Source organism: Balaenoptera acutorostrata, chromosome 2 (genome assembly GCF_949987535.1).
Source record: "Balaenoptera acutorostrata chromosome 2, mBalAcu1.1, whole genome shotgun sequence".
NCBI lineage: Eukaryota > Metazoa > Chordata > Mammalia > Artiodactyla > Balaenopteridae > Balaenoptera > Balaenoptera acutorostrata.
This window is the reverse complement of record NC_080065.1, coordinates 118,737,283-118,764,336: the sequence shown is the minus strand read 5'-3', so window position 1 is coordinate 118,764,336 and position 27,054 is coordinate 118,737,283. Positions and strand designations below refer to the sequence as shown.

The following is a 27,054-nucleotide window of genomic DNA, read 5'->3' as shown; positions in this document are numbered from 1 at the left end:
ACTCAGAATTCCTACAGAAATATTTAAGTTGTTGTGAGTCTCTGATCCATTGCCCTCTTGGCAAAAGCCTTGGTAGAGGGGGACTGATATTAGAACTTCCTGTTGTCTTAAGTGGTCACTTTTTCAGGCTCTGGTTTTTTGGGGTTTTTTTAATATTTAACTATAGTTTATTTTTATTACTCTCAGACTTCTGTTGTGTATTGAAGTAAAGGTGGACACTATAAAAAATCCAGGCTCTTCTTTTGGTAGCCTCTCTCTCCATTTACATATACATATACCTTACCTTAGGGAGCAAACATCTAGCTTGCTCAGGATAAAGAATATGGTTTGTTTGCTTGTTCCCAGAGAGATAGTTTATTTGTTGTGGGTATATACTTTACCTGGCACATGTTTAACAACTGGGAGTGCAGTCTTGGGAAAAACTGACATGGTCCTATTTGTCATGGAGTCTAGTGTCTAGTGTGAAAAAACGGAAATTAATCAAATAACCACACAAGTATATGAATTAAGTACTTTGAAGGAAAAGTTTATGTAACTATAAGGGTAAAATGTAGGGATACTTAATCCTTAGGTAGAGGAAACATGTACACAGCTGGATAGTAGAAAGAAACTGGAAACTTTCTGTCAAGGAACTAAAAGACAGGGAGAAGTAAGTGAAAGTAACTGGAGAGGTAGGCAGTGATGATCATGCAGGGCCTTTGTAAGCCGCTTTGGTTTTATATATGTTACATCAGAATTGTAATATTCAGAGCCAGGAGTCAAGATGGCGGCATGGGAAGACGCGGAGTTAGCGTCTCCCCACAACTAGGGCGCCTGCCGGACGCTGGCGGGAGACCTTGACGCCCAAGGAGACGGGAAGAACCCCCAAGCGACCGGGTAGGATGTGGGGGGACTGAGGGGAGAGCAGAAGTGGAGGCAGGACAGGACTGTGCCGCTGAGGGGTGGCTGGGATGGGGGAGGGGTTCCCACGCCCGGAGGGACCCTTGGGGGCTCGGATCAAGGGGGAGTGCACCTAGCGTTTCCCCTGCCCAGTTGGCCCAGGAAGCCTGCCCAGCTCTCAGGCCAGGTCCTATGCCCTCAGAGGCCCGCTCCGGGCTGTGTTGGTCCTGGGGGGCGTAGGAGGGAGGGTGGGGGAGAACAGGAGAGGCAAGTGGGAGGGACCTTCCAGGACCTGAGGAGCAGGAGAGGTGAGGAGGGCATTTGCCCCGCCCACTCGGGGCAAACGAGAGGCACGCCTAGGCCCCTTCTGTTTTGTTGAGCCTAGGCCTGACCCCCGCCCCCCAGGGCCTTTTCCAGCCCTGTGGGTCCTAAACATAGGCCCTGCCCACAGCCTAAAAACCCCACCCCTGCCTAAGCCCCACCCACACAGCCAAGGCCTTTTCTCCTTTTTTTTTTCCCCCTTCTCTTTTTCACTATTGTGGTTCTGTTTTACTTTCAAATTGTTGTTTCATCTATATTTTTATTTTTATATTCTTTCTAACATATCTGTTAGTTTCCTAGTCTAATTTTATTTTTCACTCTTTGTTATTGCTCTGCTATTTTTTTCTTTTTCTTTTTCTTTTTCTTTTTTTGCCACCCTGCACGGCTTGCAGGATCTTGGTTCACGAGCTGGGGATTGGGCCAAAGCTCCTACTGTGGGAGCTCCGAGTCCAAACCTCTGGACTAACAGAGAACCTCAGACCCCAGGGAATATTCATCAGAGTGAGGTCTCCCAAAGGTCCTCATCTCAGCACCAAGACCCAGATCTACCCAACAGCCTACAAACTCCAGTGCTGGAAGCCTCAGGCCAAACAACCAGTAGACAGGAAAACAATCCCAACCATCAAAAGAAAAAAAAAAAAGAGAGAGACAGCAAAAAAAATATGTCACAGATGAAGGAGCAAGGTAAAAACCTACAAGACCAAATAAATGAAGAGGAAATAGGCAATCTACCTGAAAAAGAATTCAGAGTAATGATGGTAAAGATGATCCAGAATCTCAGAAATAGAATGGAGGCATGGATTGAGAAAATACAAGAAATGTTCAACAAAGATCTAGAAGACCTAAAGAACAAACAAACAGAGATGAACACCACAATAACTGAAATGAAAAATACAGAATCAATAACAGAATAGTTGAGGCAGAAGAACAAATAAGTGAGCTGGAAGACAGAATGGTGAAAGTAACTGCCAAGGAGCAGAATAAAGAAAAAAGAATGAAAAGAATTGAAGACAATCTCAGAGACATCTGGGACAACACTAAACGCACCAACATTTGAATTATAGGGATCCCAGAAGCAGAAGAGAAAAAGAAAGAGTCTGAGAAAATATTTGAAGAGATTATAGTGGAAAATTTCCCTAACATGGGAAAGGAAATAGTAACCCAAGTTCAGGGAGCACAGAGAGTCCCATACAGGGTAGACCCTAGGAGAAACACACCAAGACACATATTAATCAAACTAAGAAAAATTAAATTCAAAGAAAAAATACTAAAAACAGCAATGGAAAAGCAAAAAATAACATACAAAGGAATCCCCATAAGGTTATCAGCTGATTTTTCAGCAGAAACTCTGCAGGCCAGAAGGGAGTGGCAGGATATACTTCAGTGATGAAAGAGAATAACTTACAACCAAGATTACTCTACCTACCAAGGGTCTCATTCAGATTCAACGGAGAAATCAAAAGCTTTTCAGACAAGCAAAAGCTAAGAGAATTCAGCACCACCAAACCAGCTTTACAACAAATGGTAAAGGAACTTCTCTAAGTGGGAAACACAGAGAAGAAAAAGACCCACAAAAACAAACCCAAAACAATTAAGAAAATGGTAATAGGAACATACATATCAATAATAACCTTGAATGTAAATGGATTAAATGCCCCAACCAAAAGACACAGACTGGCTGAATGGATACAAAAACAAGACCCATATGTATGCTGTCTACAAGAGACCCACTTCAAACCTAGGGACACATACAGACAAAGTGAAGGGATGGAAAAAGATATTCCATGCAAATGGAAATCAAAAGAAAGCTGGAGTAGCAATACTCATATCAGATAAAATAGACTTTAAAATAAAGACTGTTACAAGAGATAAGGAAGGACACTACATGATGATCAAGGGATCAATCCAAGAAGAAGATACAACAATTATAAATGTTTATGTACCCAACATAGGAGCACCTCAATACATAAGGCAAATGCTAACAACCATGAAAGGGGAAATCAACAGTAACACAATAATTGTAGGGGACTTTAATACTCCACTTACATCAATGGACAGCTCATCCAAACAGAAAATAAATAAGGAAACAGAAAATAAATAAGGAAACACAAGCTTTAAATGACACAATAGACCAGATAGGTTTAATTGATATTTATAGAACATTCCACCCTAAAGTGGCAGAATACACTTTCTTCTCAAGTGGATATGGAACATTCTCCAGGATAGATCACATCTTGGGTCACAAATCAAGCCTGGGAAAATTTAAGAAAATTGCAATCATATCAAGCATTTTTCTGACCACAATGCTATGAGATTGGAAGTCAGTTACAGGAAAAAAACTGTAAAAAACACAAATACATGGAGGGTAAACAGTGTGCTACTCAATAACCAAGAGATCACTGAAGAAATCAAATAAGAAATTAAAAAATACATGGAAACAAATAACAATGAAAACGTGACAACCCAAAACCTATGGGACTCAGCAAAAGCAGTTCTAAGAGGGAAGTTTATAGCAATTCAGTCTCACCTCAAGTAACAAGAATCTCAAATAAACAATCTAACTCTATACCTAAAGCAACTGGAGAAAGAAGAACAAAGAAAACCCAAAGTCAGTAGAAGGAAAGAAATCATAAAGATCAGAGCAGAAATAGGTGAAATAGAAATGAAGAAAACAGTAGCAAAGATCAGTAAAACTAAAAGTTAGGGACTTCCCTGGTGGCACGGTGGTTAAGAATCCGCCTGCCAATGCAGGAGACATGGGTTCGATCCCTGGTCCAGGAAGATCCCATGTGCTGCGGAGCAACTAAGCCCTGTGCGCCACAACTACTGAGCCTATGCTCTAGAGCCTGCGAGCTACAACTACAGAGCCCACGCACCTAGAGCCCATGCTCCGCAACAGGAGAAGCCACCACGATGAGAAGCCCACATACCACAATGAAGAGTAGCCCCCGCTCGCCACAACTAAAGAAAGCCTGCACACAGCAACAAAGACCCAATGCAGCCCATAAATAAATAAACAAACAAAACTTAAAAGTTGGTTCTTTGAGAAGATAAACAAAATTGATAAACCCTTAGCCAGACTCATCAAGAAAAAAAGGGAGAGGATGCAAATCAATAAAATTAGAAATGAGAAAGAAGTCACAACTGACACTGCAGAAATACAAAGGATTATAAGAGACTACTACAAACAACTATATGCCAATAAAAATGGACAACCACGAAGAAATGGACAAATTCTTGGAAAGGTACTATTTTCCAAGACTGAACTAGGAAGAATTAGAAAATATAAACAGACCTATCACAAGTAATGAAATTGAAACTGTAATTAAAAATCTTCCAACAAACAAAAGTCCAGGACCAGATGGCTTCACAGGCGAGTTGTATCAAACATTTAGAGAAGAGCTAACGTCGATCCTTCTCAAACTCTTCCAAAAAATTGCAGAGGGAGGAACACTCCCAAATTCGTTCTATGAAGCCACCATCACCCTGATACCAAAACCAGAAAAAGATATCACAAGAAAAGAAAATTATAGACCAATATCACTGATGAACATAGATACAAAAACCCTGAACAAAATACTAGCAAACAGAATCCAACAACATATTAAAAGGATCATACACCATGATCAAGTGGGATGTATCCCAGGAATGCAAGGATTCTTCAATATACGCAAATCAATCAATGTGATACACCATATTAACAAACTGAAGAATAAAAACCATATGATCATCTCAATAGATGCAGAAAAAGCTTTTGACAAAATTCAACGCCCGTTTATGATAAAAACTCTCCTGAAAGTGGGCATAGAGGGAACCTACCTCAACATAATAAAGGCCATATATGACAAACCCATAGCAAACATCATACTCAATGGTGAAAAACTGAAAGCGTTTCCACTAAGATCAGGAAGAAGACAAGGATGTCCACTCTCGCCACTCTTATTCAATATAGTTTTGGAAGTTCTAGCCACGGCAATCAGCAGAAAAAGAAATAAAAAGAATACAAATTGGAAACGAAGTAAAACTGTCACTGTTTGCAGATACTATACATAGAAAATCCTAAAGATGCCACCAGAAAACTACTAGAACTATTCAGTGAATTTGGTAAGGTTGCAGGATACAAAATTAATGCACAGAAATCTCTGGCATTCCTATACACCAACAATGAAAAATCAGAGAAATTAAGGAAACACTCCCATTTACCATTGCAACAAAAAGAATAAAATACCTAGGAATAAACCTGGCTAAGGAGGCAAAAGACTTGTACTCAGAAAACTATAAAACACTGATGTTAAGATATCAAAGATGACATAAGCAGATGCAGGAATATACCATGTTCTTGGATTGGAAGAATCAATATTGTGAAAATGATTATACTACCCAAAGCAATCTACAGATTCAGTGCAGTCCCTATCAAACTACCAATGGCATTCTTCACAGAATTAGAACAAAAAATCTTACAATTCCTATGGAAACACAAAAGACCCTGAATAGCCAAAGCAGTCTTGAGAAAGAAAAACGGAGTTGGAGGAATCAGGCTCCCCGACTTCAAACTATACCATAAAGCTACAGTAATCAAGACAGTATGGAACTGGCACAAAAACAGAAGTATAGATCAATGGTACAGGATAGAAAGCCCAGAGATAAACCCACGCACATATGGTCACCTAATTTACAGCAAAGGAGGCAAGAACGTATAATGGAGAAAAGACAGCCTCTTCAATAAGTGGTGCTGGGAAAACTGGACAGCTACATGTAAAAGGATGAAATTAGAGCACTCCCTAACACCATACACAAAAATAAACTCCAGATGGATTAAAGACCTAAATGAAAGACCAGACACTATAAAACTCTTATAGGAAAAACACTCTTTGACATAAACCACAGATCTTTTTTGACCCACCTCCTATAGTAATGAAAATAAAAACAAAAATAAACAAATGGGACCTAATTAAACTTAAAAGCTTTTGCACATCAAAGGAAACCATAAACAAGACGAAAAGACAACCCTCAGAATGGGAGAAAATATTTGCAAATGAAACAACAGACAAAGGATTAATCTCCAAAATGTACAAACAGCTCATGTAGCCCAATATTAAAAGAACAAACAACCCAATTAAAAAATGGGCAGAAGACCTAAACAGACATTTTACCAAAGAAGATGGATGGCCAAGAGGCACATAAAAAGATGCTCAACATCACTAATTATTAGAGAAATGTAAATCAAAACTACAATGATGTATCACCTCTCACCAGTCAGAATGACCATTGTCAAAAAATCTAGAAGCAGTAAATGCTGGAGAGGGTGTGGTGAAGAGGGAACCCTCCTGCACTGGTGGTGGGAATGTAAATTGATACAGCCACTATGGAGAACAGTATGGAGGTTCCTTTAAAAACTAAAAATAGTACTACCATATGACCCAGCAATCCGACCACTGGGCATGTACACTGAGGAAAGCATAATTCAAAAAGAGACATGTATCCCAATGTTTATTGCAGCACTATTTACAATAGCCAGGACATGGAAGGAACCTAAATGTCCATCGACAGGTGAATGGATAAAAAAGATGTGGCACATATATACAATGGAATATTACTCCGCCATAAAAATAAATGAAATTGAGTTATCTGTAGTGAGGTGGATGGACCTAGAGTCTGTCATACAGAGTGAAGTAAGTCAGAGAAAAACAAACACTGTATGCTAATGCATATATATGGAATCTAAAAAAATGGTACTGATGAGCCTAGTGGCAGGGCAGGAATAAAGAGGCAGACATAGAGAATGGACTTGAGGACATGGGGCGGGGGAGAGGGGAAGCTGAGGCAAAGTGAGAGTAGCATTGCCATATATACAGTACCGAATAAAATATTTAGCTAGTGGGAAGCAGCAGGATAGCACAGGGAGATCAGCTCGATGCTTTGCGACGACCTAGAGGGGTGGGATAGGGAGGGTAGGAGGGAGGCTCAAGAGGAAGGGGACATGGGGAATATATGTATGCATATGGCTGATTCACTTTGTTGTACGACAGAAGCTAACACATCATTATGAAGCAATTATACTCCAATAAAGATGTATAAAAAAGAAAGAATTGTGATATTCATAGTTGAGTCCCTAGTTTTACTGTTTTACATTATTTATATTGTAATTTGATGTAGAGATTCTGCCCTGAAGAGATTTTTTTTTTCTTTTTTTTTTTTTTTTTTTTTTTGCCACGCCATGTGGCCTGCGTGATCTTAGTTTCCTGACCAGGGATTGAACCCAGACCGTGGCCGTGAAAGCACTGAGTCCTAACCACTGGGCTGCCAGGCAATTCCCCCGCAGGGATTTTTTTAGTCCATATGTTATAATAACATGTTGGTGTCCTGTGGGTGAGGTTTTGATTTTTGAATGTCAACAAATAGGAGGCTAGTCCTAGGTCTCTTCCCCTTCCTTCCTCTCCCTAGGGTACCATATGTACCATAAGAAGATCACATCTTTTGGTTTTGCCTAAGAGTTAGTGTTGTTGTCCTTATGCCATGGTCTGCTTCCATGAGCCAGTCATGTAGTCTGGCACGACGCAAAGGTTGTCTATACAGATGTGGCCAGAGTCTGTTGTCCTGGTGGTAAATAAGCTGCCCTTTTCCATTGGCTAGCCTGCGATGCCAGTCTTTGCTGTACCTGAGGCTATTCAAACTGAAGAAAGAAACTGCTCTGAAGTATTCAAAGACATTAACAGAGCACCTGAAGGTAAGTGTGCAAAAGAGGAGTATCTGTTTCCCAGGGGACAAAATTTATAAAGTCTCCTATCTCCACCCCAGAAGTGCCCTCGTGTTTTCCCTACCAGAGCAGGGGAGAAGCTACTATTTGGGAACTTTCAAATAGTTTGATGTTTAAACTGCACCCCTATCTGATTGTAGAACCTATGTAGCCATATTCAGTAACTCTTAATAATATTTCAGTAGATGTAGCCTATTTTTATCACAAAACCTAATTTATACTTTTTAAATGGTCTTTTGTTTTCACTACCATCCTTCCTTAAACTATTCTCTTAGTTTCCCAAAATATCTTCTTATGTTTTTTCATGATAGCACTACGTAAATCTTCCTAAAATTCTGCCCTGATTATGACTTGGAAACCTTTCGTAGCTTATCATTCCCTGCAGGGTCAAGTCAAGTCAAAGATTCTTACCCTGACCTGCAAGGCCCTCAAGATCTCTCTCTCTCTCTCTCTCTCTCTGTGTCGTTCTCTCGTTCCTTTTCTAAACCTTTGCGGTAGATAAACTATATGGGTCATATACATTCTCTTTTCTGCAGCCTTTGTACATAGTATGACTTACCTCTCTTTGCCTTCTCCCCTGTTCTTTATCCATCTGAATGTTACTCATTCTTTGTCTCTCCTTTTCAGTCTTCCAGAACACCCCAGCTCCCATCTAAATAACTTCCTTCTGTTGCACATTTACACACACACACACGTTTTGGTTTCTTAAGTTTGTAAACTTTCTTAAGATCAGTACTAGCCCAATGCTTTTGAATATATTTAGTACTTCATAAGTAGTGTTTTTTTGTTTTTTGTTTTTGTTTTTGTTTTTTATTAAGTACATTCTCTTTTCTCCACAGAATTCTTATAATAATTCTCAAGCACCATCACCAGGCTTGGGAAGGTGGGTAAATTGTATTCTATAAAATATAATATGACAAGTTTATTTATTTTTATGTAAAAGTGGAATGGGTTTGGCCACTTTCCAAAAATGGAAAGATGACAACTTTAAAAAAAAATTAAGGCCATGTCTAATAATGTATTTTTTAAAGTATTTTTTTCTGGTGTTTTTTTTTAAGTTGGAAATATCATGAACATGATCTTAGAAAGATTAAAGAGGGGACATTTCACCTGCAGAAGTCTAAGTTTTTTACAGCACCTCAACCCTTCTCACAGTTTGATTTCTATGGCTAGCTGGGTTTTTATCACCTTGAGCTTATCTTTACTCATGTTTTGACACAAATCTAATAACAGTGGCATGATTATGGTTTCTCCTCCATTCCCACATCACTCCCAGCCCACCCACCCACAAAAAGGAGGAAAAACACCATGAAATCTTTTTTTTCTAAGTTTATTTGTTCAATTATTGTGTTTATGCTAATCGACAGTCTGCCTTTTGCCTTTGTGTATTTTCTTAAGCACATTTAAAGTGCTAAAAGTGCAGATAAAAATATTCTTAACAAATAGCTTTTCTCCCCTCAACTACTGTTTGATTTTCCTTTTTTTATGGTCTTGGGCTTTTTCAGAAATTTTAGTACTGCTGAAATGAACCTGCCAGATTTCAACATGTGTTTTCTAGGAAATGCTTAATTGACAGGAAGCTTGAGATGATTGCAGTTGATTGAGAAAGCTGTTCTTCTTTGTCAGCTCTGAATAAGTTGGTTAAACTAGGAAAGTACCAGAAATTATGGAGTTGAAAATAAGATGTTTCCATCTACTACCACATTTTTTGTTTGTTAATTGTTAATACACCCAGCTTTCTATGAAACAGTTGGAAAGTACCTAATTATTTGCCCAAATAGGTAGAAAGTGTGTTGAGCTGGGAGTGAGATGATGTAGGTTCTAGGTCTTGGAACCGCTACTACTAAGGTGTATGACTTCCTCACTTCTTTCCCATCTTTTGTTCTGTTCCCGTTTGTTAAAGGAAAGAGTCTAGGTAAAATGATAATTCCCAGTGGTCTTCAGTGAGCTAAGTATTTATTTAAAAGAAATTGTACTTCTCTGGAAACTCTTCTAGTTTAAAAGAATCTTTAAATTTTAAAAGTCTTCATGTAGGAAGAGCCAGTAGTACATCGATTTCCTCACATTCACCATATTCATATGAATAAACTTCCTGTTTCTCTGTGTGTAGCAAAGCTGCTGGGATGCCTTCCCCTGTTTCTCCAAAGCTGTCACCAGGCAATTCGGGAAATTATTCTTCTGGGGCCAGTAGTGCTTCAGCAAGTGGTTCTTCAGTGACCATTCCACAGAGGATCCACCACATGGCAGCCAGCTATGTTCAGGTTACATCCAACTTCCTCTATGCCACCGAAATTTGGGACCAAGCTGAACAGCTTTCCAAAGAGCAAAAAGGTAGGGAGGTCTCTGAAGAGACTCTGAATGATGGAATTGTTAAAAAGAGCTTTTATGATATAGTTAAGTAAGTCTCTGGTATACATTTAGTTTATTATCTAGTCTAGAGTTAATGACAATCAGTTTGCTGATTGCCATTGCTTATCAATCATGTGAATATACTGAATTCAGTCAAAAAATACCTTGCACTATAGTGGGGACACAAACTAAACAAAAAATAGTTTTTGGTCTAAGACAAAATATGCCTTTGTTCAGGCAAATTTAATTACAGCTTATACTGTAAAAGTAATAAAATGTATATTCTACTCTGGGATGGTTAACAGTAAATTTGTCTATGGGCATAGGATTACATCCAGACATCTTGTACATGTGAGATGTTTAATATATAAGAAAGCATGTTCATATTGGATTTTTAGGTATATTGGAAGAAACTTATATGATAAAAGAGACTACAAAATGAATAGACTTATAGCATTCTTTAATATTAGGTCATTTGAGGCCTTGCACCCTGTTTGTTATCTCCAAAACTAAGAACACTGAGAATTAGAAAGTATTAAGATCTTGGGAAAAGTACAAGATAAACACCATCTTATTTTAATAGATGCTTTTAGTAAATATGTGTGTGTAGCATCTATTCAGGCAGTTCCTTTGTAGAGAAACACTTGAAGTAGCCAATCAATCAAGTGTCCTTTTGTCACAGAGTATATTTAAATACTTATAGCATGAACAGGTAATCAGATGAAAATAAAAACTCCTATCCCTAAAGAGGGATAATGGTGGAAGAAATGTAGAAGGGGAACCCCAACATGCAATAAAAAGTTGTGTTTTTGAAAACCTAATTTGTTTCTAAAATTTTAAATATTGTCAGTGCTACTCAGGAAAGGTTACAAGGCTGGAATTCTTCTTAAGTCATCCCTACTTTACATTCTTCTCCCTGATGCCAGTTTTCTAGCATCATTCTTCCTTTCCTTTCCCTCCCTCCCTCCATCCCTTCCCCCCTCACTTCCTTTCTTCCCTCCCCAGCTCCTTGCTTACACACTTACTTGCCTGCCTGCCTGCCTGCCTACCTACCTATTGTATGGCAGTTTGCAAACATTGACTAAAGGAAAGAGAATAGTATAATGAACCCCATGTACCTTTTACTCAAGTTCAGCTTCAACAACATGTTTTGCTAATCCTGTTTTATCTTTCCCCCCGACTGCCCCCCACCGCCCCTCGTCCTACTTTTCTTTACCTGGTGTATTTTAAAGCGTGTATCAGATAACGACGTTTCACCTGAACATACTTTGGTATGCATCCTTAGGTGATAAGGGGTTTTCAAAAACATGACCGCCATGCCTTTATCACAGCCACCAAAATTAACAGTAACTCCTTTATGTCATCTAAGACATAGTCTCCCATCAGATTTCCCTATTGTCTCAAATATGCCTTTTTTTTTTTTTTTTAACAGTTGGGTTTGTTTCAGACAGGATCCAAACATTCATTAATCAACCTCAAGTATCTCCCTCTCCTCCACTTTTTTTTTGGGGGGGTGGGGGGGCAGGCATGCCATTGATGTCAAGGAGAAACTGCAGCGTAGAATGTGTCATAGTCTAGATTTGGCTCATTACTTCTTCATTGTACATTTAGCTTGCTCTTCTGTCCCCCTCATTTCGTTCATGCTGATAGTTATATCTTGAGACTTGATTAGATTCAAGTTCATTATTTTAGATAAGAACTTTTCATAGGTGTTACTCTGTATTTCCTATTACGAGGCATGTTAATGGTTATCCCTTTTTTAGTGTCAGTAAGATTTGACCATTGATTCATTCAGATGGTGTCGGCCTGACTCAGTTTGATGTAAGATTCCCTATTAAACTTTAACTTAGGCTTTTAGCATCCATTGATGGTCATCACCTACATGTGCTATTCCATTAGGAAAGAGAAAATTCATCAGGAATTTATTAACTGGAATTCTATAAAGAAGATTCTTTTCTCCTCAACTGTTTGATTACTTCTTATCTTGTTTAAGTATACTGAGGTCTTTGTCATCACTGCACATGTAAAAACTCTCCTTACTGAGTCCTACATCTGTCTTCTTCCAAAATTGCTTTGGGTTCAAATGTCAGGATATTATCATTCCTTCCTCCTCTCTGTACCCTGCCTTACATGCACATCAGTCTGTATTTGTTCACATAGGAAGAATCCTTTCATTTCTGTCTCTTACATTTTTAAACTACTGTCTAAAACATGAGATTTAATGTATCAAAGTTGCATGACATATGATTATAGCAGAAAGGTTGTCTAACCTCACAGTGGCTCTTATGGGGAAACATGCAGATAACATCCTCCTTTTTTGTACCACTTGCTTCTTATACAAAAACAGTACACAGAGAATGTTTTGAGTAATAGTACATTGTAGAATTAGGTCTCCATTTTAATAGTGTTTGCTGCATACTAGCAATTTCCATCAGTGACATTTTGTTTATAGGTATAACTCTTAATTCCTGACCATATGGTCTTTTAAAAATGTTTCGTGACTTAGGGAAAAAATATAACTTGAGAGACTATGGGATGATTTGTTTTAAAACACGAAGAGTTATTTTAGTGCAGGAGGGAGTGCTTTTTACTTTATATGAATAGTATTTTACAGTCTAGACTAAAAACTTTATAAAGCACTGATTCAAAAGAGTGTGCATCATTTAATAAGTGTTTTTGGTTTTCTAGAATTCTTTGCTGAACTGGATAAAGTAATGGGTCCTCTCATCTTTAACGCAAGCATCATGACAGACCTAGTTCGTTATACCCGGCAGGGACTGCACTGGCTTCGCCAGGATGCCAAGTTGATATCCTGAACTGAACACATTCTTGTTGCCTCTGATTTTCTCCACAACACTGTGTCACATCACGAAGGAAAACTGCCATAACATACCACCTAGTCGACACTAAGAATGAGGAATGGTTTTCTCCTCCCTAGTTCATGTGTTGTTTTTTATAACCCAAAGCCATCATGTAGTTTGACCCCTTCAATATTCCCAATATGAAAAATTATTTAAATTCTTTTAAATCTTCAGCACGTTGATAAGCTGGTTTCAATGATCTGTAATAAGATTGAAATTTCGGTTGCAATTCATAACTAATCAGTTGAAATTCTATTTATTTTAATTTTTTTAAGTGCCCAGATTGGGGCTAGTTTAAAACTTAGTTATTTCTGCCTATAAATTTACTCTGTTGAATATTTTGTGTAAATTTAATGTAGGCATTTTTATTTATATACTTTGGGAGCTTTGTTACCTAAAAATAATGTCTTTTTGTGGTAACTCTTCTAAGAGTAAGAGTTGGTTCATCTAGAATGTGGACATGTTCTTCCTACACCTACTACCTGATATTACTTCAGATCTTAAGTACAATTTTATTATTGCAGAATTTATACTTAGTATTAAGGATATTCTTCTACACATGAAAAATCACTTAAATATGAGAAGATGGCGTTCTACATGGATGTAAAATGAAATGTGTCTGATTTGGTATGCATTATTTCAAGAACTGTGAACATGTGTTAATAACACTATAGCAATCACAAGGTGACTATAACTTGCATTTAATGCATTACAAAAGAGGGCAGGCAAACTTTCTAGGAGAAGCATATCATGTGAAGGGTTTCATAAAAGGACAATCTTGAACCTTATGGATTTTATTAAAACCATGTTTTTTTGTTTTTTGGGGTTTTTTGTTACTAATAATTTGACACTTAACTGAAACAGAATAAGTTACTGTTGAACAAAGGATGATCTAACTCCTGAGCGTTGCTGCCTATATCTCTTGCATTGATGATGTTTGTAGGGTAAAATCTCTCTTCAGAATTCTAACTTAAAACTTTTTTCCCACACTAGATTGTGATGCTCTGATAGGAGCATTCAGTGACTGATGTAGGAATGGGCTGGAGCTTTGGTGTGTGTGCTCTTGCTATACAACTTAGAGTTCTAATGCCTGATGTAGAGATGATCAGTTTCTCCTTTTAAACCTGTCTTGTGTTTACTACCTTTGTATTATGAAGGCCCTCATCAATGATGTATGTTTCTGATGGGATCAGAAAATTCACACTAGAAAAGTACCTAACTTGGTTCAGTATGAGTTCTCTTGGGAAGGGGAGGGAAGCAGGGGTAGAGCTTGAGAAGCCAGCTCTGTAAGAGTTGTATATCAAAGTACCTTTCCCTATAAGGTGCATATAGGAGTCAAAAGTGAGAAATATACCTTCTATCTTTTGTTTTTAGTGCCCCTATCATGTCTGGTGTGCCTTAAATCTTACCTTTAAATGAAGAGTCTATGGATTGTTTACAGATGAAGTTTTACACTAGTTGCAGCTCACCCATATGGTTGGTATTCTGTAGTAATAATGTTAAATTCGCTTTCCTTTTCAATCGTCCTTTAGGGTCACATAAAGATTAATTCTTTCAGAAAAGCTAATGCTTTGGTACATGACTTAGTCTAACCTATTGGGTAATGCTGCTTCAAAAAATAGTTTGTCCTTCTCCCAGTTCCAAAAATGAATCCATCCAGTCAGAAAAAAGGATTGCCCTGCTATTTATAGATGATTGCTAAGGCTTGAAATGGGAAAGAAGGGATAGAAAATCTCCAAGCCCAGTGGTATAATGACTCCTCTGTGTCTGAGTCTACACTTATTTATGAAGCTAGTGAACTTTCATTGTCCTGTGGCCTCATATAGAGCTTCTTAATGGTTTTGTACCTCAAGTTGTTTTTGCATATCACTGAAGATTCAGATCTCCAAATTATGCTGAATTTAACAATTTTCCCTTGGAGAAATTGCCTCTGATACCTTGCTAACTTAATCTTAGTGTGTTTTAGGAACAGTTTTCCTTAAGAGGACAGCTTCTCAGTGATCGTTATTCAGTAAGAAACTTGCCACAGTTAATCAAGTAGATGTTTGTCCTGTTCTTCTCTGATTTCTCTGACTCTGATTCCTTAATTTTCCGTGATTTCTTAGAAATGGATAAAGGATCCTCTGAGCTTTTAGACTTCCAGCAACAGCAGCCAGTGGGGCACTTCTGAGTTCCAGTGTGTTCTAGTCTCTTGTGGGTCCTGAGAGGTAGCAGGAGCACTTCCCAGATCACAGTGATAATTTGTTAAAGCAGAATTTCCTGCATGTTTTTTGGTGCTGTGCTAAAGTACTCTCTCTCTAAAACTGTGTTAATTCTTGGAAAATGAATTTTTACAAGCTTTTCATTGTTGAGGGTTTTTCCCACCAGGTGGTAATGGGCAGTGGATCAAAATCCTTTTCTAAATAATTGAATTTTCAGTGTAATAGTCTCTGGAAACACCACTCCCTCTCCTCTGTGTCCATCTCCTCAGAAGTTCTGTCTGTCTTCATCTGTTCCAGCACATACTTTGCACTCCTTCACAGGCGACCATTCCTTCTTCCTCAGTAGGTGTCTTCAGTGTTCTCTAACTATTTACAACTGATTTTGACAAATAGCTAAAAACTTACTTAGTCTGAGACTTGTATTTAATATAGTTAATTATAAAAAAGCAGCTATTTAAAAAATTACTCTGTTGACTGCTCTAAGACCACACTTGTATGCCAGGAGGCAGCAGCCTACCCCACTGGACTCTTTACAGGCAACCAACGAACATATTACGGTGGATGAAGTTGTCACATGGTATAGTCTTGCCCGGCCTAGGCTGGGCTGTGGGGAGCACTCCCCTCCAGGTGATTCAAGCTTCCTCAGTCCAGCCCAGGTCCAGTCTGGCTGGGGAGCATTCAGCCCATTTCTTGCCTCAGTGCCACCTTTTTCTGGGCAAGTAGTTAAGAATTGACTTTATAAGCAACGAGTACTTCAGATAAATTTACAGCTGTAGTTGCTGAAGAGTAGAGAAGGTTGAGCATCACTAGTGTAACTCTCCAGTGTAAAAGCTGTCTAGAGTAACGTGTGCACGTGCCCACACATGCCTGTGCTCTGTGGGGCTCTCACGCTGGTGGATCCACAGGCATCTGGGTTGCACTTTGAACGACACACTTATGGCTTTATTAGGTTCGCTGCTGTTGTTGTTTTTTAATTGTTGTTTGTTTCTTTTCATTAAAGAAAGGTTTAATCAGCTAGATCAGACAGCACCATTTTTATATTTAATGACAGTAACCTCGAGAAATTACCTTATTGAATAAGCTTGCATTGTGAAGCAAGAGCCTGCAAAACACACCTGTTCTAAGTGAAATTTCTGGCTCTGGAGGCCAGCAGCACTCTGCGGAGTTTCAGCACAGCCCGTGATCGCTCCAGCCAGTGATGCCTAGTTGTGCAGGGGAGAGGTACGCTGTGCACTCTTGTAAGTGTGAGGGTATGCGACTTTGGATTTTAAAATTATGTACACATACACACTTTATATATATGTATGTATGTATGTATGAAAACATGAAGTTAGTTTGTCAAAAATGTGTGTGTTTAGTATTTTAGCTTAGTGCAACTATTTCCACATTATTTATTAAATTGATCTAAGACACTTTCTTGTTGACACCTTGAATATTAATGTTCAAGGGTGCAATGTATATTCCTTTTAGATTGTTAAAGCTTAATTACTATGATTTGTAGTAAATTAACTTTTAAAATATATTTGAGCCCTTCCGTAGTATAGTAGGGCTCTTACAGGGTGGGAAGGATTTTAATTTTCCAGTTGCTAATTGAACAAAAGGGCCTCATAATGTATTTTGAATTATAGAAGTTTGCCTCTGGGTCCCACGAACATCTACTGGGAATGATGTTTTAGGCAGATTGTGATGATTTTTTATTTTTCCTAAATAAATTGGGAAGCAAAACATTTCAAATCCATATAGATTCCTATAACTCATATTCCCTAATTATGTGGAACACAGATTTCATTTCAATTTCATGTATCTATGTGTTAGGAGAGGCAGACTTTTTTCCAATAATAAATAATATTGCACATCTAAGGTTGCTCTTCAGTAAAATAAATAGAAAAGTATTGAATGACTTAGAATATGTAGTGACAAGAGGCCAAATTGTTCATGTTTGTGAGCATATCTTTCACATATTTACTAATAGAGAAATTCATTTTAGACCCCTAGACCCTGTAACTAAGCCGGCAAGTGATAGGAAGTAAGTTATTAACAGTTGGTAAAGCAGATACAGATTCTATTTACTCGAACCATATGGTTAATTAAAAAGAACTTACAGTCTCCACAAAAGCGAATAGAAAGAATATCTCAGTCTCTTCTGTTTGATAGAATTTGGTCACAGAATAAGGCATTAGAGTTAAGTCTAAACCAAGTCTTATACTCTTTAAGCAACCTAAAATAACAACCTAAGTAATTGTCATATAATGAAGTTGACTTTCAGGAATGTCAGCTTGGACCTCTCCTTGCCACCATTGCTCAGCTAAGCATAAATTCCCATTTTTAAAAAGAAACAGCTAAAAAGCTCTCTAAATGAGCATGGGGAAAAAAGCTCTCACCCGGAAATTCTAGTAATATTCAGTTTTGACCTCTTACTGCTTCCACATAGGGTTTCTTTTCAGCTTTTATCCATTGGAATTTTCTACCTGCTGTGTTCCTCTCTGGAAAATATCTATTTGGAAATGCTGCCTTTCAAATCAATGCCATGATTATCCATACTGTTGAGTTTGTTGTTGCTGTTCAAGAAGTGTCCTCATTTTACAACTTTATGCACACACCTGGCAAATCATTGACATGAGCATTCAGCAGTACTGGGGTCGGGGCGGGGTGGGGCGGGATGGGGCTCACCAACAGAGCTGGCCCAGGTGGTGGTGCCTAAAAAGGCATCACCCTTGAAGACCAGATGTAGGGTTGGTAAGCACAGTTATGAAAATTTCTATCTAGCCTCCGTTTTGAATGGTTTTAGGAAATTTTGTATATGGAGGATGGAAATACTTATATATTTATTGAAAATTCTTTTATTTGAAATTAAAATTATTTGGTGAATAATGGTTTGATATTTGGGGAGGGTTTTGGAGGGGAGGTAATGCCGCTGATAAAAGCCTTGTTGATTCTGCAGAAAGGTACTGTTAGTGTCTGATAGAATGCCTTTGTTTTGTACATGATCCAAATCTTTGTTTTACATTTCTTTTATCCAAAATAATTTAGGCATCTGACATTTTCAACCAAAATTTCAATTATATACTGTGATTTTTATTTGTTGTAATAAAATTTCAGAGGTACTTTGGGGCTCAAAAGCTAGGATTTCTAAGTCAGTATGTGCATTTCACATAACAAAGCTGTTAATGGTGAGCAAAGTATTATATACTAACTAGATTTTTCCACATCTGTATAGTATATTATATGTATTTTGTGGTATTGAGATTATAGAAAGTTTAGAGTGTCAAACATGCGTTTAATGTGTATTTTTAAACAAATTTATGGCAATTAAAATATTTGGAGACAAGGGTATCACATTTCAATTTGTAAAGATCTTTTTAACTCTACTGTGTCATTAAGATGCTTTGTATAATGCCAAACCATAGCTGGAGAAACGAAGTTTAATAAATATCAAATAGATTTTCTGTATTAAAGTTTATAAACACTGCTCTCTACACTTCTTCAACTCCTACTTTGCCCTTTTCGTGTAATTTCTGTTTTGTATTTTAGGGTCCAGTGCTACTCTTCTTTAAAAGTCTGGTCCCATCAGTCCAGGTCTTAATTTCTGATTATAGAAATTCTGAACTGGCTGGCCATGGGTCCTTCTGCATAGATCAGAATTCACCCTGCTCCAGCAGAAATCTCATACACATCCTTTTTGTCATTCTTGGTGGCTTGGGCTTTTATCGTTTCATTTTCTTCCAGTTCTCTGTTCATAGACAAACTAGGGCACGTCGTCAGGTACTGAGTGCCAATATCGCCTATCTTTTGACACCTCACTGAAATGTTCTTTACATGGAGTGAAGGGTTAGGATCCAGGGCCATAGTTTATGAACTTGCCGAGGTTAATCACTAGCTACTAGTAAACTTTTGCCTTTAGCCTGCCATTGTGTTATTTCTTCAAGAAATGTTAACTCTCACTGCGCTTTCCTGATTGAGAAGTTAACACGTTATTATTAGGCAATGCTGGGTTTTCTATAGTATACAAAATAAATCCTTCTTCCCCTCAAAAGCATGAATTCCAGGCTGCCAGAATCTCAGTTTGAGACATTTAATAGTATACATAGAAAAATAAACTCTTAAGTTGACAAGTTTAGTTATGCTTATCTGCATATCAACATTCCAAGAAGAAACGGAGACCAATTTAAAGCATACACCTGTCTTTAAACATTTAAAAACACAACATTGCTTCACTTAAGTGCCTCCAACCAAATGCAGTTAATCAATATTCCATAGAACGGAGCATTGTTGTAGGTAAGTGCTGTCCTCTTTTCCCCTGGTGTATACATCATTCCTGGGCCACACTTAGGGAACAGCGTCTTTTTCTAAGGGAAAAGAAAAGGTGATTTTTAAGACAGAGGTCTAGCAGTGCCCAGAGCCACCTCTACTGCATTTCCTTCCTCTGCTTGATATCCAGTCTCAGGGTAGAGCAAAGAAAGGAAAGGCACTACTCTTTTCATGGTACCTGTGTGGAGCCGTTCTTGGCTCTTAACTCTTGAGGGATTCTCCCCCGTGGAGCTCCCACCTCAACCCAGGCACTCTTCCACCCCAATTTTATTTTCAGGTCTGTGTATGTGCTGATCTCTCCTTTGCGCAGCTTCCCAGGCCTCTTGGGCCCAGGTTTGTGGAGTACCTGCATAGCCTTGTGATACATTCAGAATCATCCCGACAGGAGGCTCCAATGGGCCTGAGGGAAACCCCTCTCCAAAATGGGGTCATTCTCCTCAGCCTTCTCTTTGCTGAACTCAGTTCTGGTATTGGGGAGTCATGTACCTGTAGGACAAAGACAGATTCACCTCAGGTACGGAAGAGTTGAAACCTTGCTGTACAACTTGGAATAATGATCACCTCCCCCAGATGCTGTAGACTCAGAGCAGAGGGCCCATTCCTCAGGACTGAGGCTGGCGCTCAAGGTCGGCTTACAGTTCTTCCACCACCACTACCATCCGCAGCTACCCGCGTATGTATCCTTCTCTTCTTACCTGGCCTAACAGAAACAGGCAGACCAGGAGTACTGCAAAGAGTTTGAGGTGCCACATCTCAGTAGATGGGATATTGGATCGTGAAGGCTGGGGACAGTTCCCACTTCCTTTTATAGATAGATCTGCCTCTGCTATGGTTGCCAAGTGAGATGGGGGCAAAGTGTATATTTGCAGTCAGGGTCAATTTAATAAGTTAATGTCTACCAGAGAGGAATGTGCTCAAGGCCTGCCTTTCAGGCACGTAGTATTTACTGATCCCTCATCTGGACTTTGAGTGATCGTGTTGCTGGCATGGACCTTTTCACCCATTTTGCCAAAAGTCAGCACTACCTCCTCCCCTTTGAATAGCCACGTGAAGCCATTGAGGGAGACCAGGCACCTGGCCACGTTTTGATTCCAAAATAGCTCAGTGAGATCACTCTAGTCAAAACAGAATTCTAATAATGAGGTCTTCAGAAATAGTGTTGACCCCTTTCAGCCTTGTCTAGGAAAGAAGCACTGATGTATTTTGTTACAGGCACTTGGATAAGGCCCTTATCTCCCTTCTGTGGGAGGATACTTCAGCAAGCATGGTCTACAAGTGCCCCAGATCCCCATTTGTATAGATGGACTATCACCCTAATTATTTGTTCCACATCATCTCTGTAAAGAATGGAAACCCAGCTGCAGGAAGTTCAAAGTCTGGCCTACCTGCCATCTCCCAGGGGAAGGGTGATCAGGACTGACTGGTGGGGTTTCAGTCATGGGTGAATTGAATGAATAAGTATAGGTTGACTTTGTTTCCTTTTTTAAAATGTGAATGAGGAGATAGCAGGGGCCCCTAAATCAGTGAGAGAGCTTGATGGTGGTGATAAACATTGTCAACCTTGAATTACTAGCTTTCTTGCCAGTAGCTGACTGGGCCTTTTACAGAGCACATCCTTCCAGCAGCCTCAGGGAAGCAGGCACAGGGCTGAGATCTCTCCAAAGCCCAAAACACTGTCACCTTAAGTAGGAACCAACACAAGTTTCTAGACCAAGAAAGAGCATGTACCTAAACCATGAGTAGTTATGGGTACTCATAATAACATAGACATTTTAATAAATTTATGGGGAAAGGTGTGAATTCTGAGTAAGGAGATATATAGGACTTCAGATTTTCCTGTAACCTGGAAGGAAAAGCCAAGAAGACAAATGCAACAAGATTTTTTTTCTGCCTTGTGTCTCCCTGAACACCTGGCTGATACCTCTTCCCAAAGCCCCTCTCATCTTCACAGGTTGGATATGTGGTGAGGGCCTGCCTGTTCCCCAAGGAAAAGTGGAGGAGATGTGGCACAGCTGAAGGTGGGACAGGACAGTCACGAGTCCTCTTGCCAAGGGAGAAGAGGGTGGTGTGGTGGGCCTCAGAGCTGGGTTGGGCGGGGTGTGACTCCACAGATGTGTCTGCCTGGTTCCAGTCCTCTCAGGACCAGGCAAGGCCTGGAGGGAGATACCACTGCTTGCACTTAAGGAACATGGAGAAGCAGAACTATGCCAAACTCACCTAAGCAATCCTGCAATTTTGAGACTAGTTAGCTGTTCCTTCCCTTTACTCCTGAGCTTTGATACAGAATGACCCCAAGTTGGGGCTTAACTAGAACTTTTGTGGGGTGGGGAAGAGGCTGTGTGGTGACCTAGTGAACACTGGGTAAGAACACAAATCTGATTATGTAAGTGAAAGACTGAACAGCATGATATCCTCGAGCCAGTTGGGTCTGTGGACTGAGTGCCAGCCTCCCGTTAATGAGCCTAGACTGATGTGCCAAATGGGATTGGGAAAGTGCTGATTCCAAAGACGGATACTTTCTCCTAATCCTCCATTTCTGCCTTCCTGTATTTCAAGGAAAATCGAAGTAGCCTTTTGTGTTAACTTATAAAGCCAATACCACAGCCAGGGATAAGGGTCTGAGGCTCTGGGCCCTCTCTGTGCATGGGGAGAAGAAGGACTATTCATCGTCATGAGTGTGACAACACTGCAGAAGCCTTTGTAGCTCAAGCCTCTCTTTTTTTTTTTTTTTTTGGCCTCACCGCAAGGTTTGCAGGATCTTAGTTCCTCGACCAGGGATGGAACTCGCGCCCCCTGCGGTGGAAGTGCAGAGTCTCAACGACTGGACCGTCTGGGAAGCCCCTTAAGCCTCTATCTTTTATGCCATCCCTCCTCCCAAAAGAAAAGATCCATTAGTTACTGCCTGTGGAAGGAATCACTGTGAGAGAGAGTATTTCGTGTGTCTACAAACTCTGTAGTTGTTTTGTTTAAATATGGAGCAAAATCAAACTTTTAAAAGCAAAGCAGCATCCAAACAGCATTAAACTGAAGTGACAGAAGTTGCCCACAGCCATCCCACATCCCTTGAGTAGCTGTGAAGGCCTATTCCTAACATTAAAAAATAAAAATTGTAAAAGTCCAGGGGCTCTCTACAATCAAGTATTTTGCTGAATGAGTCAACCCAAAGTACATGTTCCTTCCTCCAGCAGAAAGGTCTAGGCGGCCATAAGGAGAAATGCTTGGCTGGGAGGCAGGAGCCGGGGGCCCAGTTAGGGTAGCTGACCAGATGCCAGCCCTGCCCCTCTTTGGGCTTTAGTTTCTTGTTCTGTCAATGAGATGGGAGCATATCTCTGAGGCCCCTCAGGCACTGACATTTGGGGGTTCAAATAATTAATTTAGAAGAAGAAAGTGAGACTGAAGCATGTTTGATAGCTTACAGCTTGGAAACTCTGAATACAACTCTGAGGGATTTTCTGTTTCTGAGGTAAGTGCCTAGGGTGAAATGGGAGACAGAGTGTGTAGCTACATGAGCAGCTATTTGAAACAGGTAGAGGGGAGATCATGACGGGCTTGACAGTAATTGGAAACTTTTTTGCCGTCCCTGAGCAGGAGATGCCTAATGAAAAATGAAAGTCTCTGAAATGGAAAGACTTTTCCAGGTAAAACTTCAACGAAGGGTCAAAGTGTATTTGCTCAGTCGCTGGCTAGAACTGGCACGGACTTCTGGGCCTGCATCTCTGGGACTGTATTGGCCGACGGAAGAATCCCCTTTGCTGCATTCTGCAGACCAGAGATAAAAGTCCTTGTGGGAGCAGGTGCACTGCTGGGGAAAAGAAGGGCCAAATGAACACGTGATTGTGCCCCAGCAGCAGGTGAAGGAGCCACACCCTGGCTGGAGGCTCCAGGTGGGTGGGTTATAGGCATAGAGGCCCACAACAGTGATCCCTCTTAAGAGACTTCACCCATTTTCCTTTTCTTTATGGATTTCTACACATAAACCATAAAATGATCCCAGATCCCATATCATGTACAGGAGCACTGAGCTATAACTCACATTCCACACCATCCACCAGCCCCACGCCACCCCCCCCACAGGACCCTGCTACACAGAGCTCTGGGTCTCCAAGCGTAGAGAGGGGAGCCCCTTGGTGAGGGACAGGCTTAAAGCAGCCTTTAACAATTTTATCCAAAAGCAGAAGCTTAGCACGTGCAAGGGCTTATAGGACAGTCTTCTCAGTAGAGCACTCCTGGGATAAAAGGTTTCAGACCAAGAGGCTCAGTGCCTGGCCTGGGCTAAGAAAGGGTCAGTTTGATTTCAGGCTGGTATCTCCAAAGGACTCAAAAGAACCAGAATAAAAGTCTAAGGGTAAAATGAAGCCAAGATATGGGACAAGGAAGGGTGGCCATAGTCCCTAGGAAGCTTGGGGCTAAAAGTGGAGGGGAAAAAAAACAGATATCAATGGCCTGTCAAGGCAGTGATCGATCCTCCCCTGGCCGATGAACCTGTTCAAACTATGGAAGGTTAAGGATGCATTTACACCTTCTTCAGGTCCACAGCTTTCACCAGATTCTCAAAGGAATCTATAACCCATATACGTTGCAGATCAGGCAGCAAGCTCTGGGAATAAACTTGGACAAAAAGCCAAACAGGAAAATTAGACTATGTTTGGTGAGACAAGAGTTTTCATCACACCGCTGTCCTTTGTTAAGCCTGTACCACCCTGCCAGACTCTTACATGCCACCCATTTCACTGTTACCTCAGGCCTATGGCTTTGTCTTAATACATCTATTTTACGGATGCGAAGCTCACAGCTAAGGAATGAGGGTTTCTTGCCTTTATCACACATTGAGGAAGCAAGAGTTAAAGGATATGGGCCCAAGTCTGTCAGTCTCAGCTGTACCTCCTCCTGCCTCACAATCAGTGCCATCTTACTGATTTTTGTTTTGCTTTGAGGTAGTTTTGGTTCCTGAAAGGCAGGAACAATCATTAGAATAAGAAGGAAAGACACATCCTGGGCCAGATGCTGAGCTGCCCTGTGAAAGTTGCTGCTCTGGACCAGCAGGAAATCTCCTTAGAAGAGAGGAAGTTTCTAGAAATGGAGCAGGGGAACCAGAAGCATAAAACTGCCAACACCTACCTGCACCATCTCCTGGTGAAGGGAAAAGGGTCTTTTCCACTAGAAAGATAATTCAGAGGCTCTAAGACAGGGGTAAACATTTTCTATAAAGGGTCAGAGAGTAAATATTTCAGGCTTTATGAGCCACACACGGCTAAAAAGCAGTTAGCAACCTGGTACAAACACAGCCAGCTTGCTGACCCCAGCTCTAGAGGCAAAGGGGTCACCTCACTCTTTCCTTTCATAGCTGACTTCCTATCATGTGGTACAGCACAGCTGTAAGAGCACAAACTTTAGTGCTCTACCACTCACTAGCTGTATAATTTGAGGCAAATTACTTGACCTCTCTGTGCCTGTGTCCTCATCTGCAAAATGAGTGTAATAGTGATACTTCAAAGGTAGTTTTGAAGGAAAAAACCCCGAAAAACCAAAGGTAGTTGTGAGGTTTAAAAGAACTTATTTGTGTAAAGGGCTAAGAAGAGTACCTGACACACTGTAATTACTAGATTTTATTGTCAGTATGGAAGCAGTGGAAGCATGGAAGCAGGGAGCCAACATTACCCACAGTCGACGCCATCCACAACTGTTCAACTACAGGAGTAGCTGCAGCTACATTCTTGTAGGTTATAGAACAAGGAGCGAGCTACAATCCTTCACCAAACTCAAACTAGCCAAAACGGTTCAGGACTCATGCTGGGAAGTGGAATTCATGAACTTGAAAAGTAGCAGTCACATCCAAGGACTCTGCTCACACAAAACGCAAAATCACAACAGTGCAGCCTATAATAAGTTTATTGTGTCTTCAAGACACTAAATGTAGACTCCTCTCCCAGAGAAGGGTCTTTCAGAGACAAGGAACTATTATCCAGATGAGTTGCTCATTTGTCATTTTCATTTGCAGCTGGATTCTTCCTCTTGGATTTCTCAAACTCCTGTGTTCCCCATGTGTAGACAAGATAAAACACTACGAATGCTATAAAAATAATAAATGAAAATAAGCAGTGAGCACTTACAAGACACATGGATCTCAGTCCTCTTTTCTGACTCAACATATTCTGCCTTCCTGTCTCTAGATTTTAAGAAACCACTCTTAAACGAGACGATCAAGAAAGGTTACATTACAAACCCATTTTTACAGGTGTGTAAAAGAAATGGGTTTACCCAGGAAAATTTGTGACCAACTCTTCCCTATTGCTCCCCTGTTGCACATTTTAAAGTATTTTAATGAGATCAAATTCACATAAGCTTCATCATTTAACCATTTTGAAACGTACACTTCTGTGGGTTTTAGCAAAGTCACAACGTTGTGCAACTATCATCACTATCTGCTGCACCTTTAACACAAAACAGTTCATCGTTAAGAAGTGGGTAAAGATGACCTCAGAGGGAGACGCTGGAGTCACACAACTGACCTTGGGCCAGTCATTTAAGCTGTGACTCACCTCCCTCATCTATAAGATGGGGAGGATATGACCAGTTCAACGGCATTCAGGACTATTCAATGAGAAAACGTGTGTATGGCGAGCTGTGGAGTGCTCAGTGAGGGACCCGCAGTGCCCACTGTGGATGGGAGTCCAGCCCCCCGCCCGGCCAGAGCACTCACGCGGCGCGACGCGAAGGATGCGCGCCCGAGTGCGGCGCAGCATGTTGGGGATGCCCTTGCTGAAGTAGTGCGGGAAGGCGCGCTGCTCGAAGGGTGACAAGCTGTAGGTGATCACATGCCGCATCCGCATCAGATGCCCAAACTCGCGGCCCATGGTCGCGGCGGCGCCTGCAGGACGGAGGGTGGAAAGGCGCTGGGCTCAGGCCCCGTACATGCCGCCCCCAACCCGAGGCTCTCCCCGGCGCTCCTCACTCCTTCCAGTCTAGACGGCGCCCCCACCCCCCCGGGGCCACCGAGACCGCACTACCGGACCCCACTCCCGCACCGAGGTCACCTCGCCCTCCGCAGCGCAGAATCCACCGGCCTCCGTCTGCCACTTCCGGTAGGATCGGACGCCGCGCTAGGAGGCAGTGAGGTCACTTCCGGGAGGATCAGTTCCCGGCTGTCTCCGGGGGAAGGCGCCATCCTCCCCTGGGCCGGTGGGGAGCGCCCCGGTCGAGTGACGTAAGGTGGGCGGTGCCTGCTTGGGGGTCGGGCCAAGCGCGACTGAGTGGGCGTTGGGGCACGGCGGCTTCCCCTCGAGCCTCTCAGGCTTCTCCTCGGTTCCCGCCTTTCCCGGGAGCCGCACGGACTAAGAGTTGAAGAGCCGGGGGCCCGCCGACCTCGAGGGCCGCGCTG

General features: G+C 40.9%; 3 protein-coding genes across 7 annotated transcripts in view; 1 reads left to right on the top strand and 2 right to left on the bottom strand.

Annotated features, from left to right (window-relative positions):
- Positions 1–18,836, top strand: part of AFF4 (ALF transcription elongation factor 4) — a 96,864-nt gene extending 78,028 nt beyond the window's left edge. For all 5 annotated transcript variants that reach the window (XM_028168097.2, XM_057538839.1, XM_057538833.1 and 2 more), the window contains 4 exons: positions 7,834–7,927; positions 8,797–8,840; positions 10,068–10,288; positions 12,995–18,836. In XM_028168097.2, the coding sequence (XP_028023898.2) occupies positions 7,834–7,927; positions 8,797–8,840; positions 10,068–10,288; positions 12,995–13,122 (487 nt within the window). In that variant the 3' untranslated portion in view covers positions 13,123–18,836. The remainder of the gene's footprint in view (positions 1–7,833; positions 7,928–8,796; positions 8,841–10,067; positions 10,289–12,994) is intronic.
- A 590-nt stretch (positions 18,837–19,426) lies between these two features.
- Positions 19,427–20,451, bottom strand: LEAP2 (liver enriched antimicrobial peptide 2). The gene is made up of 3 exons (XM_007188569.3): positions 20,372–20,451; positions 20,023–20,162; positions 19,427–19,714 (listed from the first exon to the last, which is right to left on the bottom strand). Exons 1-3 carry the CDS (start codon positions 20,426–20,428, stop codon positions 19,678–19,680), a joined length of 234 nt encoding a protein of 77 aa, XP_007188631.1. The 5' UTR covers positions 20,429–20,451; the 3' UTR covers positions 19,427–19,677.
- A 5,098-nt stretch (positions 20,452–25,549) lies between these two features.
- Positions 25,550–26,840, bottom strand: LOC103012637 (cytochrome b-c1 complex subunit 8). The gene is made up of 3 exons (XM_007188567.2): positions 26,711–26,840; positions 26,377–26,544; positions 25,550–25,746 (listed from the first exon to the last, which is right to left on the bottom strand). Exons 2-3 carry the CDS (start codon positions 26,528–26,530, stop codon positions 25,652–25,654), a joined length of 249 nt encoding a protein of 82 aa, XP_007188629.1. The 5' UTR covers positions 26,531–26,544; positions 26,711–26,840; the 3' UTR covers positions 25,550–25,651.
- Between the last annotated feature and the right edge of the window lie 214 nt (positions 26,841–27,054).

What these genes read in the sequence shown, in the direction of transcription:
- LEAP2 (XM_007188569.3), bottom strand. Translation starts at nt 20,428, where the DNA reads ATGTGGCACCTCAAACTCTTTGCAGTACTCCTGGTCTGCCTGTTTCTG. An exon ending in GCCTGTTTCTGTTAGGCCAG is followed by an intron (nt 20,163 to 20,371) that starts GTAAGAAGAGAA and finishes TTTGTCCTACAG; the next exon opens with GTACATGACTCCCCAATACC. An exon ending in TGTATCACAAGGCTATGCAG is followed by an intron (nt 19,715 to 20,022) that starts GTACTCCACAAA and finishes CTTTTCCCTTAG; the next exon opens with AAAAAGACGCTGTTCCCTAA.
- LOC103012637 (XM_007188567.2), bottom strand. Translation starts at nt 26,530, where the DNA reads ATGGGCCGCGAGTTTGGGCATCTGATGCGGATGCGGCATGTGATCACC. An exon ending in CATCCTTCGCGTCGCGCCGC is followed by an intron (nt 25,747 to 26,376) that starts GTGAGTGCTCTG and finishes TTATTTTTATAG; the next exon opens with CATTCGTAGTGTTTTATCTT.